At 48.4% G+C, this 18377-nt stretch overlaps 2 protein-coding genes and 1 long non-coding RNA gene across 3 annotated transcripts in view; 2 read left to right on the top strand and 1 right to left on the bottom strand.

The window, feature by feature from the left end:
• The window catches only part of LOC310764859, a 118492-nt gene that overhangs the window by 21248 nt on the left and 78867 nt on the right, over nt 1-18377 (bottom strand). The window lies entirely within an intron of this gene.
• LOC310764609 (uncharacterized protein) lies at nt 5622-10630 on the top strand. Its single transcript, XM_083618897.1, has 3 exons — nt 5622-5978; nt 6144-6201; nt 9345-10630. The coding sequence occupies exons 1-3, from the start codon at nt 5844-5846 to the stop codon at nt 10514-10516; spliced, it is 1365 nt and encodes a 454-aa protein (XP_083475023.1). The 5' UTR covers nt 5622-5843; the 3' UTR covers nt 10517-10630.
• The window catches only part of RBM38 (RNA binding motif protein 38), a 30672-nt gene continuing 29531 nt past the window's right edge, over nt 17237-18377 (top strand). The window contains exon 1 of the mRNA XM_083619160.1: nt 17237-17896. Within this exon, the coding sequence (XP_083475286.1) occupies nt 17729-17896 (168 nt within the window). The 5' untranslated portion in view covers nt 17237-17728. The remainder of the gene's footprint in view (nt 17897-18377) is intronic.

Raw genomic sequence — 18377 nt, forward strand, 5'->3', positions numbered from 1 at the left:
AGAGCAAAGAATCCAGGAGGGACCTCAAAAGATTAATAAGCCTGTTGCGGCATAAAACCTATTGAGTCAAAGCCCACTTTGTCAGATGCATGATGCTAAACCTTAGGAGAATTTCTTGAAAGGTAAGCGCTGTTTCACAATGGAACCAACTTCCTTGGGCACCAGTGGACTCTCCATCAACAGACGATGATTAAAAGCTGCATCTTGCACTGGGTAAATGACCTTACATTGGCAGTTGTAAACCTTTATTTGGGCCAGAAGATGGCAGCATTTGTATCCATTGAAACTTAACTGAGTTGATGCTTCTGGAGGGCTCAGTTTATTGGGTGCTAATAAAAGCAAAAATGAAACAAGGAAAAAAAAAGACAACACAGACTTCCATGACTTTCGGCTTTATTCACACCAGGAAACAACAAGCCCCCTCTGAAGTCAGATGCCTTATTTTTATTTTTCTGATAATTATAGGTGACTGCTGCAATCGCGTCAAGTGCTTTCCCATTGTGTTCCAGGATTAGCTCCCAACTCCTTCAGCAGCTATTATAAGTATTCCTTTCTCTCCCTCTCTGCTAAAAAAAAATGTTGATGTATTCAGAGAGCAATATATATTTACAAGTGGGATGTGCGGTGCTCCTAGTCAGGGTTCCAATCCTCTTTCAGGATATTCCATTCCACCACCATTTCTATTTGTTTGTTTTGGGTATTTATATACTGCTTTCCCACCTCTCCACCCACCCAAGCAGCCAGCTAGCATTCCATGACTGCTGAGCACGCTCAGTCCTCCCTAGTCTGTTTGCAGTTCCCACACCCTTCCTACTTCCCATAGCCCTATTTTTAAAGGGAGATGGTGTTTGTTGCACTTCAGAAAAAACTTGGGATTTCCCCACAGCCTGCTTTTACCACCTCCTCATGCTCAAGTGGTGTTATTTTGGCTATATAAGGAATGGTCATACAGCGTCCACTATCTGTATACACATTTTTATTTTATAAAACCAAACCCTGGATGCATATGGAGAGAAGAAAATCAAAACAAGAAAGGAAAATGGCACCAAGAAAACAAAATCAATTCAGTTCCTAAGCAGATGGGTCTTGCCACACTTCCAAAACGTGATAAAGTCTGGACTTTGGTGGACAGGCTGGCCATGTAGGCATCACCAAGAGAGAGAGATTTACATAAAATTTGCATGTATTAGTGTTATCTGTATAGATGCAAATTTATAAACAATTCCTATCAATATAAAAACAGTACATTGCAGCAGGAGAGACTGCGACTGTTGATGAACAACTTCCAAGGTGCTCTGATACAAATTTCCTTATGGTTTGGTATGTTTAAATCTGGACTTGGACCAGACAGCTCTTCAAATAGATGACTGCCCTTTGTACGGTAGGACACATGCCCTCCCTATTGGTGGAGGGACCTCTACTCTCTTTGCACCCCACCTTATAAAAAAAAAGTCATGAAGGGGCGTCTTCAGTAATCGCAACAGGATACATAGGTTAGTTATTTCATTTACGAATGAATTGCTTCTGATGGGGCATCTCAAAGCAGTATGCAACACAATAAAAAAAATGTATATAAAACAATTGCATGTGTAAAAGCAAGTTTTTAACAATTACATACAAAGCAATGAAAACTTTATAACCCATTTCAAATCCAACACGGGTACCAACTGGGATAGCAAGCTCTGCTTCAAAGGCTTGGAGAAAGAATAACGCCTCCTAAAAGACCATGGAAATGACAGTTATATTCGTTGCGTAGTTAAATTTGTATGGAACGCTCCACCTTAACCTCAAGTGTCGTCTTTACAGAACTCGGCTTATTGGGCCTTCTCAAACGTGGAACACTCCCATCAGATGTCAAGGAGATAATTACCGTATTTTTCGCACGATTGGACGCACCGGACCATAGGACGCACCTAGTTTTCAGGGGGGGAAATCAAGGAAAAAATATTATTCCCCCCCCCCCCCGCAGCTCTGGGAGCAGTGGACAGGCTGCACGCAGCCTGTGCGCTACTCCAAGACCTTCTCCCTGCTTTTGCGGGAGGTGGCGGAATTCACCCACCTCCCGCAAAAGCCCACAGGAGCCCCGCGTGACTCCTGCGGGCTTTTCGACCAGGAGGGAGAAGGGACTGAAACGGCCAGTCAGTCCCTTCTCCCTCCTTGGGGAAAAGCCCCCAAGAGCCGCTCGCTCTTTAAAGGCTGCGCAGCTCCTGCGGGCTTTTCTAGGAGGTGGGGGAATTCCCCCACCTCCTAGAAAAGCCAGCAGAAGCCGCGGAGCCCCTTTAAAGCGTGCGTGGCTTTTGCCTGCTTTTGCGGGAGGTGGGGGAATTCCCCCATCTCCCGCAAAAGCCCGCAGGAGGGAGAAGGGACGGACTCGGCCAGTCAGTCCCTTCTCCCTCCTTGGGGAAAAGCCCCCAAGAGCTGCGCGCTCTTTAAAGGCTGCGCGGCTCTTGCAGGCTTCTGCCTGCTTTTGCGGGAGGTGGGGGAATTCCCCCATCTCCCGCAAAAGCCCACAGGAGGGTTGGAGAGTAGCGGGAAGGCGTCGCGCGCCTCCCCGCTGCCCCCCATCCTCTGGGGCTGGCTGCTTTCCCCACCGCCAGCCTCAAAGAGCAGACTCTCCTGGCTTCAGCGGAAGCAACGCGAAGCCTCCAGAGCGCAGGCTTCGGAGGCTTTGCCTTGCTATCGCTGAAGCCAGGGAGCCTGCATTCGCTCCATAGGACGCACACACATTTCCCCTTCATTTTTGGAGGGGAAAAAGTGCGTCCTATAGAGCGAAAAATACGGTAACTCTACAACCTTTAAAAGACATCTGAAGGAGGCCCTGTATAGGGAAGTTTTTAAAGTTTAATGTTTCATTATGTTTTTATATACGCTGGAAGCTGCTTAGATTGGCTGAGGCAGGCCAGTCAGATGGGTGGGGTATAAATAATAAAATTATTATTAATGTTGCTTTGCTTTGCTTTTGTTCTTGTCTTTTGTCTTTTGAGTTTTTAATCTTGCATTTTTCTGCTGCTATGAACTGCCCTGAGATCTACAGATGAAGGGCTGTATGCAATTTTTTAGTTTTATTATTAATAATGATGATAATAACAATACTTTTGGTATCCATGCTTTCCACCCCGCCAGTCCCAGTGGGGGGGGGGGGAATACATTTTTAAGGGAGGATCCCTGTTATTCGTTGGGAACGTGAGCTGTATGAAAACGGTCGTGCCTACTCACCCATTATTTATACACCATAAATAAGTAAATCTGGAAGGGAAATCTTATCTCTCCACCCTAAAGTATGTCATCTCCCCCATGCCTGCTTCTCCAGGACGAACAGAGTTAAGGCACTTTCATACATATCATAGGAGGGTTTTATGCCCACACCAGCTGTTCCTTTCAAAGTTCCCAAAAGGCAGTGGAAGAGTAAGTGAAGCCCTCCCTCTCTAGAGCTATTGCATTACTTTCGCCTGGTACCTGGTCCAGGGGGGCAGCTTTCAGAAACATTTCCTTGCATACACAAAAGCCAGGGGCTTGGCTTCACGTGACAAGATCCAGCAGACTCAAAAGAGACACACACACACACACACACACACACACACACACACTACATTAGCATCCATGCAGCCCCTGAATAATTAAAGTGTCTCTTCAAGCTGAATGCATTCACCGAGTAATTAATCAGTCAGTAGGAGAAAATGTGCTCCCTTTAGGAAGCCAACAACGCCGGCTGTTGCATCTTTTGTCTGACTTAAACAAATGAGGTTGCAGACATGATGGTGCAGATCAGAAATTTTGGAACATGCACAGGTTTGCGCAGCAGGCTTTTCCAATCCGCATGGAACACGCTTGTCCTTATGACACTGGGTGCACGGAAAAGCCACTTCGCAAATTCCATTTTCTTTCGTCAGGCACCTGAGATCTTTAAAGTGTAGCTGTAAAAAATGGAAAATGGAATGCAAGAGAGATGTGTTTGCCTACACATGTATTGTGCAATAGGACATCAGGAGCGATTGTTGGTTAGCACTGACTCTTGAGCACGCATTTGTTTATTAAATTTATAGAGCACCCTTCAGGGCAGTTCATAAAGTAAAAATGCAATTTAAAAGCACAAAATACATGATAAAGACACTTCACGGGCAAATGTCAGCTGGCCTTTGTGTAATGTACAAAACACCCTATTTATGGGGACTGATACACATGTGCCTCATGCAGAAAACCATAGGTTTGATCCCCAATCCTTGCAATTCCCCCTCTTTCTCCAATGAGCACAGTGTGGCGGGAAAATATAGATCACCCATATGGGGTAATTAATAGAAGACTTGGCTGTATCCCTAGATCCAAAGCCCTGGATTAAACACACTCCAGTAACGGAGCCCCAGCAGAGTTTAAAAGTCATAAAATGTGCAACAGTGAAGTGTTAGGAATATAGGCTGTTAGACCCTTTTAATACAGTATCCCATTTGGTCCACTTACAGCCACCCCCACCCCCTGCCCGCCTCCACCCTCTCACAATGAACAGGCCACACCATTAGTAAGTTTAAATGCTTTACTTACAAACTCCAAAGGTCAGATTATTTCTTGGTCAGATTCAGCAAGAGGAACACATGCAGAAACTTCCTGGGTTACCAAATACAGAAAAATACTTAAGAGGACGAGGCCTGGGCTTGTTGCCTGGTCAACTTCACATCATGGGAGAGAATGATGAGGAGACGTGACTTAGGTAAGTCTGAGAAAACAGCTCACTCTATGGTCTTGACCTCTTAAGAGCTGAGCTTACTAGTTCTGACTGCAATTTCCTGCACTGAGGGTGACACACGTTATATTTTAACCAACGGGTATCGATTGCTGTGTTTCATAGAATCACAGAATTGTAGAGTTGGAAGGGACCCCAAGAACCATCTAATACAAAGCCCTGCAGTTCAGGAAATCTTTTGCCCAGTGTGGAGCTTGAACCCACAATTCTGCGATGTAGAGTCGGACAGTCTATCGTCTGAGCTAGATTGATAGTTTGTTTATATATAGAATGAGCTGAAAATTGTACAATATCTGCAGCAAGAATTTTGTTAGCGAAGAATTGGAAAATACAGGAAGTACCAACAGCGGAAGATTGGCAGATGAAGATGATGGATTTTTCGGAGCTGGCCAACCTGACTGGAAGAGTCGTGACCAGAAGGAGGAGGAGTACCAGGAAGAATAGGTGAAATTTAAAGATTATTTAGCTAAATATGTTAAGATAACTTAATTGGAAAAGCTTGCAAATAATAGATAGGCTTAGAATTCAAATATGTAAGGATAAGATTTATGATGTTTAAAGTCAGATTTGAAAGAATGAAAGATGTTAAGTAATTTTTTGAGGAATTCGATTTTGGAAAACTGTTAAAATGATATATAAAGAAATTCAACAAAGGGGATTTGAGGAAGTCACTTAATAATGTTACCAAGATTTAAATAGGATGTATGTATTTTTGTTTGTCTGTTTGTTTTGTTTTGAATTTTTGAAAATCAATTAAAAAATTTTGATAAAAAATGAGAAAATTGTACAATATCCACATTGTCAAAATGCATAGACCAAGGCCTGACTGACTGCAGTGACCCTCAAAAGCAACGCTCCTGATTGGTCCATTCAAGACAATCCCTCACCTGACTCACACATTTGAGCAATGCATGACACAGGACTCTTGTCACAAAGGCCTGTGCTGCTAACACACCGGCTCTAGCAACCCTCTGAGCACCCTCCACCACCCACCACGGCTGCAGCTGCTGCTTGCTCTGGCTGCGGCAGAGGGAACAGGGCAAGGGGGAGATGAGTGGAAAGATGCTGCACTGAATTCCAGCTACCGTTTTCCCGCCACCTTCCAGCTATGGCTGTGCCAGGGGACAAGGTCTACAGCAGCTGCCTCCCTTTTGGCGAGACGCACCAGAAGCTGCTAGCCACCATCCTGATCGTGCTGGGACTTCTCGCTTTACTGGAATATGCCGTCAGACTGATTTCCTTGGTAAGCTCTGGGCCAAAGATGGAGGGCGTTATGGGTGTCCTTGTAATTGGGCGTGCTGTTAGAAGCACCAAGGGTTAACTCCAACAAAAGGTTTGCAAAGCGGAACAGCCTCTAAACAGTGGCTGCTGAGCAGTACGATGACATTTGCCTTTTTCTTCTCTCCAGGGTTGGATTAGCATCTCTCCATTAATGAGGAAAATACATGACTCTTGCTTCAAAAAAGGTAAGTTTTAGATGAGAAAGAGGTGAGGATGATATCCTGTTTTCTTTTGTCCCTCAAGTTCTTAGGATTATGCTCCTGTCCTGTTTTCCAGCTCTTCTGTTTCTCCCAGGCCACGGAAATCACGGTGTTGAAACTGGAAAAGTATCTGCTGGTACCCCCACAGCTAGAAATATCAAGGGGGGAAAGTTAATAGTCAAGGAAGCAGTCGAAAGTGGGAAAAGCTTGAGTATCTTTGGGTGCTCAAACCTCCCAACAATATCAAACAACCTGGTGTTTTGGCCAAAGAAGTGTGTGTGTGTGTGTGAGTGAGTGAGAGAGAACGAAAACTGGAAAGAGAAAGGAGATACTTGTAAATGTGCAGTTTTATTACTCTGGGATGCTTAGAAAGTTGGAGTCCATTAGCTAAGACTCGATTGTTAATAATTCGTTAGCTAGCACGACTGAAAGAGGGCAAGAGTGGTGAGGAGAGACTGAATAAAGAAATGTCTCATCACACAGGGATAGCTAGTGTGGTTCTGCCCACCCCCAAAACATTATGGACTACAACTCCCATCATTCCTATTGGGCATCCTGACTGATGGGCATTGTAGTCCCTATCAACTGTGTTGACTACCCCTGTGCAGATCTGCACTCAGGCCCTGCATAACCAACACTCTGGCAAGGCCCACTGGCACTGAACCCCTAGCAGGGTGGCTGGGTCAACAAGCAACCACTTGAAATTCCCTACAGTTATCCCAATGGAAGCTTTTTGGGAAAGCTCAGATGGCTGATTACAGCTTTCCTTCCAATATCACCAGGTTAGCCCATGGATTGGGCAGCGGGATGGGGGCAGTCACCGGGGGGGAGCACCAGGGGACGTATTGCCAAGGATGCCCTTCAATCTGGAGCCTTCCCTTTCCTCCCCTACAAAGTTTTAGGACTGGTTCAGATGCAGGTCAGCACTCAAGAGACGAGCAGAGAAGTTAACTCGTTATTCAAGGAAACACCATACAAGGCAGCAATCCCTACAAACAGGGCTGGCCCCTATGAAACAGCTGCCAGGACTGAAGGTCTCCGCCTGCTGTTTCCCTCTCAGTCTCCTGCCCTGCTGGATGTTTTCCAAGCAGGTTCAGATTATGTGGGGTGGGGACGGGGAGGGAATCTGTGCCACTTATTCTGTGACACACATAGCCCTCCCTGCCCTTGGAGACAAGGGGGGAGAGGAGCTTAGTACAGTAGGACCAGAAAGCTCCTGGGATGCTTCTGCAGCCTCCTTTCCCTCCTCCTCTGCTTCATCTTCTGAGTCTGAACTCCTTTCTGCACCTGGCTCCTCTTGCTCACTAAAGCCTGTTGCTTCCTCAGCATCCAACCACTCCTCCCTCCGCCCTGTGCTCAGTGTCCCACCACCACTCCCTGGCCTCTGAGCCTTCCTCCTATGAGGCTTCCTTAGGGGGTTCCCCAACTGGTGCCTCCCACCACTCCTTGTCATCCAGCTAGTCCGTGACACAAAGTTATGGTTGTATACTACCATGGCTTCACTCAAAGAGTCCTGGGAATTGGGCTCTTAAATTCTCTTCACTTCTGAGACATCCCCACCCCTCTCCTTGGGACCCTTCCCCCTATTCCATTATCATTTCTTTGCTTGTTCCACCAAACAGCCTGCTCAGGAAAGCGAACCAGGCTTTGCTTGATATGGGATTCCGTAAATTAACTTACAAAGTTTAAATTGGGGGTGAGGTCCACTTTTACAGCCTGAAGTCCGCTTTCCATTCTGGTATTTCCATTCTGGGGGCTGCGTGTCAGTCATGACTGGGTCCAGAAGCAAAAGCGGAAATGTGAATATTACCCTTTATGCAGCAGGCTAGTGTTTACACGCGATCTCACACACACTCCATCCAAGCAGAAGAAAGAAAAAAGAAGCATTATCAGAGTTCAAGGACACATACTTAGGAGAGCGCAAAGCAGGGCTGGTGCAGGCTGTGACCTAGGGAGGGGAGGCATGGCTGATGAGAGTCCTAAGGACCAGACAGAGCGGTTTGGAGGGCCACGTTAGGTCCCTGAGCCATGTCCTTCACCCATGCAGTGTTTCTCAACCTTGGGTTCCCAGCTGTTGTTGGACCACAACTCCCATCATCCCGGACCCCAGTCCTGCTAGTTAGGGATAGAATCATAGAATCATAGAGTTGGAAGAGACCACAAGGGCCATCGAGTCCAACCCCCTGCCAAGCAGGAAACACCATCAGAGCACTCCTGACATATAGTTGTCAAGCCTCTGCTTAAAGACCTCCAAAGAAGGAGACTCCACCACACTCCTTGGCAGCAAATTCCACTGTCGAACAGCTCTTACTGTCAGGAAGTTCTTCCTAATGTTTAGGTGGAATCTTCTTTCTTGTAGTTTGGATCCATTGCTCCGTGTCCGCTTCTCTGGAGCAGCAGAAAACAACCTTTCTCCCTCCTCTATGTGACATCCTTTTATATATTTGAACATGGCTATCATATCACCCCTTAACCTCCTCTTCTCCAGGCTAAACATGCCCAGCTCCCTTAGCCGTTCCTCATAAGGCATCGTTTCCAGGCCTTTGACCATTTTGGTTGCCCTCCTCTGGACACGTTCCAGTTTGTCAGTGTCCTTCTTGAACTGTGGTGCCCAGAACTGGACACAGTACTCCAGGTGAGGTCTGACCAGAGCAGAATACAGTGGCACTATTACTTCCCTTGATCTAGATGCTATACTCCTATTGATGCAGCCCAGAATTGCATTGGCTTTTTTAGCTGCCGCGTCACACTGTTGGCTCATGTCAAGTTTGTGGTCAACCAAGACTCCTAGATCCTTTTCACATGTACTGCTCTCAAGCCAGGTGTCACCCATCTTGTATTTGTGCCTCTCATTTTTTTTGCCCAAGTGCAATACTTTACATTTCTCCCTGTTAAAATTCATCTTGTTTGTTTTGGCCCAGTTCTCTAATCTGTCAAGGTCGTTTTGAAGTGTGATCCTGTCCTCTGGTGGGATGATGGGAGTTGTAGTCCAACAACAGTCGAGGACCCAAATTTGAGAAACACAGGCACTTTAAAGCAACGACCAGGGAAGCAGCCTCCTTTTCCTCCTAGTGATGCTCCCAAGTGTTCTAACCACCCTCACACTTCTCTGCCTCCCTTTTCCTCAGGCGGCCAACTTCTGAAGACCATGAAGGTCCTCTCCAGCAGCAAGAGACTGTGGAAGGAGTCGCTGCTGCTCAGAGGCCGCAAGAAGCTCTCCAGCATGCGCTTCCGCTGCATCGTGGACCCCGTCAAAGTCACGGTGAAGATGAGCAGCCTGCAGGAGCCCAAAGCGTGCTGCTCGCAGGGCGGCCGCAAGAGCAAGGCCTACTACTCCGGCGAGTGGTCCAGCCACCACGACACAGATGACAAGAAGGCCAGTTGGTGCAGGAGCCCGCAACGCCGCCGAAGCAGCCAATGCAGCTCTCACCCCTCGGACACCGAAACCCCCCAGCCGGCGTGCCCCGCCGGGTCCGTCGCCTCCTGGGTGCGTTTCAACTTCAGCCCCCCGCAGCGCGCCGCAGAGGCCGCAAGCAGCTCGGCCCGCTGCGGGGCCCACGCGCGGAGCCACCAAAGAGCCACCGGCGACAAGCAGCACAGCTCGGACATCGCCAGGGAGGGTGCCCAGGGGCAGAGGTTCCTGCAGCACTCGGTGGGCATGAACACTGAGGAGCCTGCTCCCCGCTGCCCGGAACCCCCTCACGAGCATTTCAACCACCAGTCCAGCGAGACAAATTTCATCCCCAGCCCCATCTTGCCGGGCCCTAGGCGGGTGGTGTACTCTGCCCTGGCTTCGGATGCAGCATCCAGGACCCACCTCAACGGCGAGGAGTACCCCTACCCGCATTCCCCAAGAGGGCCGCGGCACCGCCTCGGGCCAGAGTGGCAGCAGTGCTTGCCCGCGGCGCAGCAGGCCGAAGTGTATGTTTACCTGGTCAGCCCTCCGCTGCCCAGCCCGGAACACAACCCCGACCAGCCCAACCACCCCTTCTCCGCATCCCAAGGCATCTCCAGAAAGGATGTTCTGGCCAACAGGATGTCTCTCAGCCACAGCAGGGGCAGTTCCAGCCAGGGACCAGCAGGGCAGGGGGGCAGCAACCCCCACAAGCAGCGCAAGAGCATCTGGGAGAGGAAGCACCAGCAGAGGTCCCTGCAGCCGAATCCAGACTACGAGAAGCTGGCAGGAGGCAGCGGTGGCGCCAGCCTGGGCCACCACGAACCCTTCTCCCACAATCCCCCTCTCTTGGCGGACAGGGGGAGGGGAGGGCTTGATGCAACACCACCCACCATTGCCGCTTGAAGGTGCCTTTAAGTGGGGACGGATTTCTGAAAGGAGCAAACGGCAACCTCTCCCGTTTCGTTGAATACCCTTTGAGCGTGCTCGGGTCAATAAAAATTGAAGGCAAGGCATGAACATTTCTGTATGGAGATTATTGGAAGTGTCTCAGAGTTTGAGACTGGTTATTAAGTAAAAGAAATTGCTGTCTCCCTAGATCTAAACACATGGCAGAATACTATGGTAGAGAGAGTCCCAGAAGAGGTGTCAAAACACAGAACATGCAGCAAAGTGAAGCATGGGAATATAATAACAACAACAACAACAACAACAACAACAATTTTTATTTGTACGTTGCCCATCAGACTAGGTTGCCCCAGGCACTCGGGGTGGCTTCCAACATACAGTGGTACCTTGGTACTTGAACGGCTTGGCTCATGAACAAATTGACTCCTGAACACCACAAGCCCGGTAATAAGTGTTCCGGTTCGCAAACGTTTTTCGGAAGCCGAACATCCGACCCGGCTTCCGCTTGAGTGCAGGAAACTCCTGCAGCCAACCAGAAGCTGCGCCTTGGTTTTCAAATGGTTTCGAGAGTCGAACGGACTCCCAGAACGGATTAAGTTCGAGAACCAAGATACCACTGTATATAAAAGCATAATAAGGCATTAAACATTAAAAAGCTTCCCTATACAGTAGTACCTCGGGTTACAGACGCTTCAGGTTACAGACTCTGCTAACCCAGAAATAGTACCTCGGGTTAAGAACTTTGCTTCAGGATGAGAACAGAAATCGTGTGGTGGTGGCAGTGCAGCAGCAGCGGGAGGCCCCATTAGCAGAAGTGGTACCTCAGGTTAAGAACAGTTTCAGGTTGAGAACGGACCTCCAGAACGAATTAAGTTCTTAACCCGAGGTACCACTGTACAAGGTTGCCTTCAGATGTCTTCTAAAGGTTACATATAGGCTTAGACCTGTTAAATATTTTGTTCTAAGTCATAGAATCATAGTACGAAAAGGAGAGATATAGTATAACACAATGAGTATAATCAGTTACATTTCCATACATATATACAGTATATACCCAGATATTCATAAAAGGTTATTCAGAAGAAGCACGGCTGAGCAAAGGCAAGATTATGAACTTTTTCTGCTCTCATAATTCACTAACCACAATGTGTGTGCGTGTTTGTGTTTAAAAAAGAGGCTCATTATTTATAGCGGCAGCGCTGAGATCTAAAAGGCCACAGTGCTTTCAGGGTGATCGGAAAATGAAGACAAAGGAAGAGACCTTTGGATACAGCATGATCACTGCTACAAACGAAAAAGGATTTAGGGCATCTCCTCCCAGGATGCTTCACAGCCTCAAAGGGTGGCAAGCATCCAGATCTGGCATTAGCAAAGCCAACAGGCCTAACTATTCCCACAGTACTGTACAAGCTTTCAGAGAGCGGATGGAGGCTACAGTCTACAAGCCACAGTCCAAAAGAGATGCCTTTTCTATCCCCAGCCCGGCAACTCGAGAGCTTAATACCTGCCCTGGAATTGGGGTTTTATTCCATGGAATGCAGGCACCCCACTATAGGCTCAGGTAACAAGCAAAAAAAAAAAATTTTGTTTTGGTCTGGTCCTACCATTAGGCAGATTGTGGCAGCTGACTCAATTTGGCGGTGGATGCTGAGAGGTGCAGAGCAGTAATGAGGCGTTGCCGAACACAACGCTGTATGCCATGTGGTCTTCCCTGCAAGGCTTAAGGCAGCCTACTCTGAGGTGGAAGATGTTGTAAAATTCAGTTGCCAAGCTGGTTGGGTTTTGGATACGCAGGCAGTGGCGGTGGGGAAGACCATATTGTCTTTGCCTCAGGCAGCAAAACGTCTGTCCCAGGTTTAACTCATGTCCAAGCAGAGGGGGAGAAGTCTGACTATCCTATTTTTTGGCCTGATCTACACTAACAGTGGATGAGGGAGGGACACTGAGAGTCATAGCTGTCAACCTTCCCTTTCTTTTGCAGGAAATTCCCTTATTCCAGCGCCGTTTCCCCGCTGCTATCCCGGATTGTTAGATATCCCGTAGACTGTCCCTGGGACAGGTGAGGCTGCTGATCCCTTATTTTCAAATCTGAAAGTTGACAGCTATGCTGAGAGTAGGAGGCCCCAATTCCCCTCACAGAGCTGCAACTCGCAGGATAACCTCACAATCAATCCTTCTTTCCAGGCAATTCTTGAAATTGTAGCTCTGTGAAGGAGAAAGAGTTTCCTAACAGCTTTCAGAACCCTTAACAAACTACAGCTCCCAGTGACGGAGTCCAGCGTCATTAAATGGCGCACAGCATAGAAAAATGACACAGAAAGCCAGCTATATTTTCATGATGGATAAGAGCAGCTCCTTTCTCTGCCCTCCTCCGATTTATTCTCCTTTGTTCTCCCCAGCCGCATGGCCGTTTGCCAATGTCTCACGTTACCTCATCCGGTCAAGGCTTTTATTACACACATCACCATATAGGGTCATCACTGCCCAGAGGAAACACAACTCCATTTAAGGTCAATACATTGTAAAGCTTGGAGTGCTGGTCACGAGGTCAGGGGGCACCCCGCAATATTACAAGCCTCTGCTATGGCTTTATGACTCCCACATCCCAGGATTCATGGGTTGTTTTTTCGCCATGACTGCATAAAGTGGTATGATACTGCTGTAAATATATAGTGCAGACAGGTCCATCTAACAGGTTGCCTGTTCTTGATGGGGTTCCACTCCCTTTGAAGGAGCAGGTATACAGCTTGTGGGTACTTTTGGATGCTTTGCTTGTCACTTGAGGCTCTGGTGGCATCAATAACACGGAGGGCCTTCCACCAGCTTTGGCTGGTGGCCCAGCTGCACCCCTAACTACTGTTGTCTATGCTCTGGTAACCTCTAGGTTAGGTTATTGCAATGCGTTGTATGTAGGGTTGCCTCTGAAGACGAGTTGGAAACTTTAACCGGCACAGAATTTGGTGGCCAGGTTGTTCATCGGGGCAAGACTGATCCTGGCACAACTGATTAATAACTGGGCCCAATTCAGAGTGCTGGTTTTGACTCATAAGGCCTTAAAAAGCTCAGGACCGCAATACCTCAAGGACCCCCTCTCCCCTTATAAGCGGACTGAGACCTTGAGATCATACAAGACCCTTCTTTGTGTGCTTCCTCCACGAGAGGTCTTGAGGGTGGCAACACGAGAACAGGCCTTTTCTGCATTGGCACCCTGTTTGTGGAATGCTCTCTCCAGGGAGGCACCAGGCAAAAACATTCCTTTATAATCAAGCCTTTGGGTGATATTATTACCTTTTAAATGTGCTTCTGGAAGGGGCTTATTGATTTGTTTTTTGTTTGTTTTGTTACATATTTTCTGTTTTTATTTTGTACTGTATTTTTATGTTGTGAATCACCATGATCTTCAGATCAAGGGTGGTATACAGATTTAATAGTAATAAAAAAGTATCGCCCACAGAGAGCAACTAATTTTTTTGTAGGGGGCCGAAGCCCCCACAGCTCCTAGGAGCCGGCTCTTATGTGCATGATTTTTTATTTAAGTGTTTGCTCTTTCCTTCCTCTTCCCAAAGGCGCAGCGTCGTAAACATCTGCGGCCACAAAACGCATTAAAACCCAGGAGGGACGGAGGCTCCCCGCCCGATGACCTTCTCCAAATGCCAGCACTTGCAATTATTTGCAATCGGGATTCCTGCAAAGTTCAACATTTAAAAAACAGGCGCGCGCGCTGTTAGGCGGCTTTCTCTGGCGGGCTTCTCGGCACAAAGATTTGCTTTGCAAACTTGCATTTCTTAGTCAAATCCAGCGCTCCTTTCTGCCGCCTCTCGCCACCCCTATGCAAATCGACCGTCCGTTTGCAACGAGCGGCAATATTCTCCAGGGTGGGGAGGGGAGGAGGAAGAGGCTCCCGCAGTGCCTGCTGGGGGATGTAGTTTCAGTGGGAAGCAGAAGCGGCAGGCTTGGAGCGGGTAGTGCTCGCTCCCTGCAAAAGCCACTGTTTGGGATGGGTAAATCCACCAGCAAATGTGTCTCAGAAGCGCACAAATACCCCATGCCCAGTTATCAGGACTGAGTTTCCAGAAGCCTTCGACAAAAGTCCCTCACCAAAGGCTCCTAAATATTAGCATAACAAATTCAGTTCAGCTGTAACAGTGATGCATGTTGGTGCAAAAGCAAAAAAGCAAACAAAACAAAAAACACTTAGTTTCACATATACGATCAAGGCATCTGAACTGGAGATGACTGACCAGGAACAAAACCTTGGGATTATTCTGGATAGCTCAGTGAAGATAGGGATCCACTGTGTGGAAGCTGTGAAAAGGAGTGAACTCCATGATCATTAAGAAAAGGGTATTTTAGTTCTGGAAAAAGTTCAGAAATAGGCAACCAAAATGAACAAGGCGCTGGAAAAGTAACAACATTTAAGTCTTATATTCTGGGGGGGGGGGGAGGAATAGCTGCAAGGGGGCATTGCAGAGGTGTAAAAGATTGTGTATGGAGTTGAGAAAGTGAATAAATTGTTTTCCTCCCTCTCTCATAATATTTACTGTATTTATATCCCATCTTCCTGCCAAGGCACCCAATACCCAGGACCATCCGGTGATGATGAATGTTGGGAAATTCAAGAAAGACCAAAGAAAAAACTTCACACAGCACCTTGTTAAACTATGGAATTTGCTCCCACAAATTCCCAGCAGCTAACCAAATGCTTCTATAGAATTATAGAATCATGGAATCATAGAGTTGGAAGAGACCACAAGGGCCATCGAGTCCAACCCCCTGCCAAGCAGGAAACACCATCAGAGCACTCCTGACATATGGTTGTCAAGCCTCTGCTTAAAGACCTCCAAAGAAGGAGACTCCACCACACTCCTTGGCAGCAAATTCCACTGTCGAACGGACTTCCAGAACGGATTCTGTTCAACTTCTGTTCAAGCTTCTGGGAATCTTAAAAACAGAACATGACGGCAACAACCCTCTTCTGCTGTTGGTTTCCCAGAAAGTGGTGTTGTGTGGGAACACTGCTTCTCAGCATGGAGATATCTTTCAGCTATCGCATAACCTAAGTGTTGAATTTAGTGGTTAACTAACAAGTAGATTAAACTTGTATTCTGCAAATCCAACAGAAGCATGGGAGGGGAGAGGTGCGCTGATGCACTCGTCATGAGAAACTACACGTTTGGTGCGTTTGGTACACATAGTCGGTTACTTGGCCAGATCAGTTCTCTGTTCTCTGACAGCCAGTGGGCAAGTGGCTACTAAGGAAAACAGCCTTTTCTGTGGTTGCACATCAGCTGGGATTCTCTTCCACAAGTTGACTTACCTGGCCCCTTCTTTGTTGTGTCTTAGACCAGGCTTAGCCAAATACTGATGCTTTTCAGACACTGGACTCCAACTCCCATCAACCCCAGCCAGGGCCAGGGGACTAAAGGTCAGGGATGGTTGTAGCCTAGCAACAACTGGAGGGCCACAGGTACCCCACACTCACTTTAGCCTCTAGGCAAAACATGTTCAGTTTCAATGGGCTTTGAGAATTTAATTCAGGTGTGTTTATTACATTAATTTTGATAGGCTTATGTTCATTCACCTTCTGGCAGTACAGTCGTACCTGGGATCCTGAACGCCTTGCGAGTCGAACGTTTTGGTTCCCGAACACCGCAAACCCGGAAGCGAGTGTTCTGGTTTGTGAATGTTCTTTAGAACCCGAACGTCTGACACCTTGGTTTCTGAACGCTTTGGAAGTTGAACGGACTTCCAGAACGGATTCTGTTCAACTTCTGTATAATATTTGAATTACTGCTTTTTGTTTGCATCTCCTGTATTCTTAGGCTGCACTGCAAAGTGTTTTGGAATTCAATCTCTAGGATTCTGCACTGGATTTTCTGGAATGCTTCTAATTGTGGGAGCATAAGCAGCGACTCGAGTGATAGGCAACAGGTTCTGATTTTGCTCTCAGTGCAAGCTAGCCATTTGGAGTGGTGAGATTCTGCCAGCATGCAGAAAGTTAAAGATGACAGACATGAAATGTAGGCAGAGCCAGAATTTTATAGTGGTGAGCCACATTTTTGTTTCCAGCAGCCTTTGTCCAGTTTCCAGACACATGGCTGCATATGGCACACAATTTGGCAGCCACAAGATTTTGCGCAGAAATTTGGATTGGATGCGTTCCAACAATTGGTTAACTGCACCAATCCATAATGGAATGCCATACAGGAGTTTTGGGGCTACTTTGGCGTTGAAGACCTTTAGTACTTTTAAAAGAATGTATGTATTAAAAGACGGCTTGGGAATTTTGTGAGTGTGCGCGCGAATGGGAAGGTGGAATTTAAGTTTTTAAAATCAAAAGGCAATATTCTCCCATAGGACTTCATTCATCTAAGCAGAAATAGGCTCCGGCTCCGGTAGTCCACGGACGCTTCTGCCTTGCTACCACGTGCAATCCCGTCTACTCAGAAGTAAGCCTCGCCAACGAGCTCCGCGCGACTTATTCCCAGACCCCACGGGATTGCACGATCAGGCTTCGAAGCGCCTCGAAAGTCCGCGTCGACGGTCCTCGTTTTTGCGCCGCCTCAACGGACAAGGCGTAGGCGGCGAAGAACTACGAAGCCCAGGGGCCTCTGCGGCCGGCCAGGCTCGACGTTTCCCCCCGACCCGGCGGCGGGGAGGCGTGGCTGGAGCCCGGCCTTGGAAGGGGCGGAGAGGGAAGGATGGGTACAAAGGCGCGCGAGCGCTGGAGAGCACTTTCACGCTCCGCGGCTCCAGGCGAGAGGTCGTGCTGCTGCTGCTCGACGGGGCGGGGGGCTGGCAGCGCTTTGGAAAGGCGGAGCGCTCCCATTGCCCCCTGCCGTCGATGCTGCGGTTGCTTTTGCCGCTGGAGCTGCTGCATGGGGCGCGGAGCTGCTGCTGCTGCTCCTGTGGTCGCTGAGTCGCTGTTGCTCGGGGGAGCGGGCTCCCCCGGTCTTCTCCTCCTTCCTCCTCCTGCTCCTCCTCGCCCGTGGACCGCTCGCTGGGTCGCGCGGTGACCTAGGCGGAGTAGGGCATCTCCTTCCTTCCACCCTGGACGTCTTTCCTCGCGCCTCGTCTCGCCCTTTCCTCCTTTTGGATGCTTATTCCAGCCTCTCCCACTCTCCGCCGCCCTCCTCGTCCTCGTCGCCCTTCTCCTCCTGCTCTCCAACTAGCAGCTGCGGCCATCGCCGTCGGGGCTGCTCCGGCGCCATGCACACGGTGCAGAAGGACACTACCTTCACGAAGATCTTCGTCGGGGGGCTGCCCTACCACACCACGGACTCCTCGCTGAGGAAGTACTTCGAGGTGTTCGGCGACATCGAGGAAGCCGTCGTCATCACGGACCGGCAGACGGGAAAATCCCGGGGATATGGCTTCGTAAGTGCGGATTTGGGGGCCGGGGGGGGTCGCTTTTCGGGAAGGGCTGGGAGGGGCTGTTCTCGTCACCTGACGTCGGGGCACCTCGCCAAAGGACCTCGCCACCCCGCCTCTTGCAGGTCTTGCCAATGAATTCGGAGTAGTCGACACGTCGGGGCGCTCACCTGCAACAGGAGTCTTCCGTTTTCTGCCTTAAGCCTGCGTGGAAAGGTTAAAATTTCAGCGGCCGAAAAGAGAGACGGGCCGTGGGGAAACCGTACAGTATTTTTAGCTCCCTCTTTCTCGAACTTGGTGATCCCTTTGAGCCATAACCAGTCTGTATTGAATGAGATAGTAATAAAATTGTAGAGCTGAAAGGGACCCTGAGGGTCATCTAGTCCAGCCCCCTGCAATGTAGGAATCTCAACTAAAGCATGACAGATGGCCACCCACCCTCTGCTTAAAATCCTCCAAGGAAGGAGAGTCCACAACCTCCATTCCA

The sequence above is a fragment of the Podarcis filfolensis genome (assembly GCF_964270895.1).
Source record: "Podarcis filfolensis genome assembly, chromosome: 6".
Classification (NCBI taxonomy): domain Eukaryota; kingdom Metazoa; phylum Chordata; class Lepidosauria; order Squamata; family Lacertidae; genus Podarcis; species Podarcis filfolensis.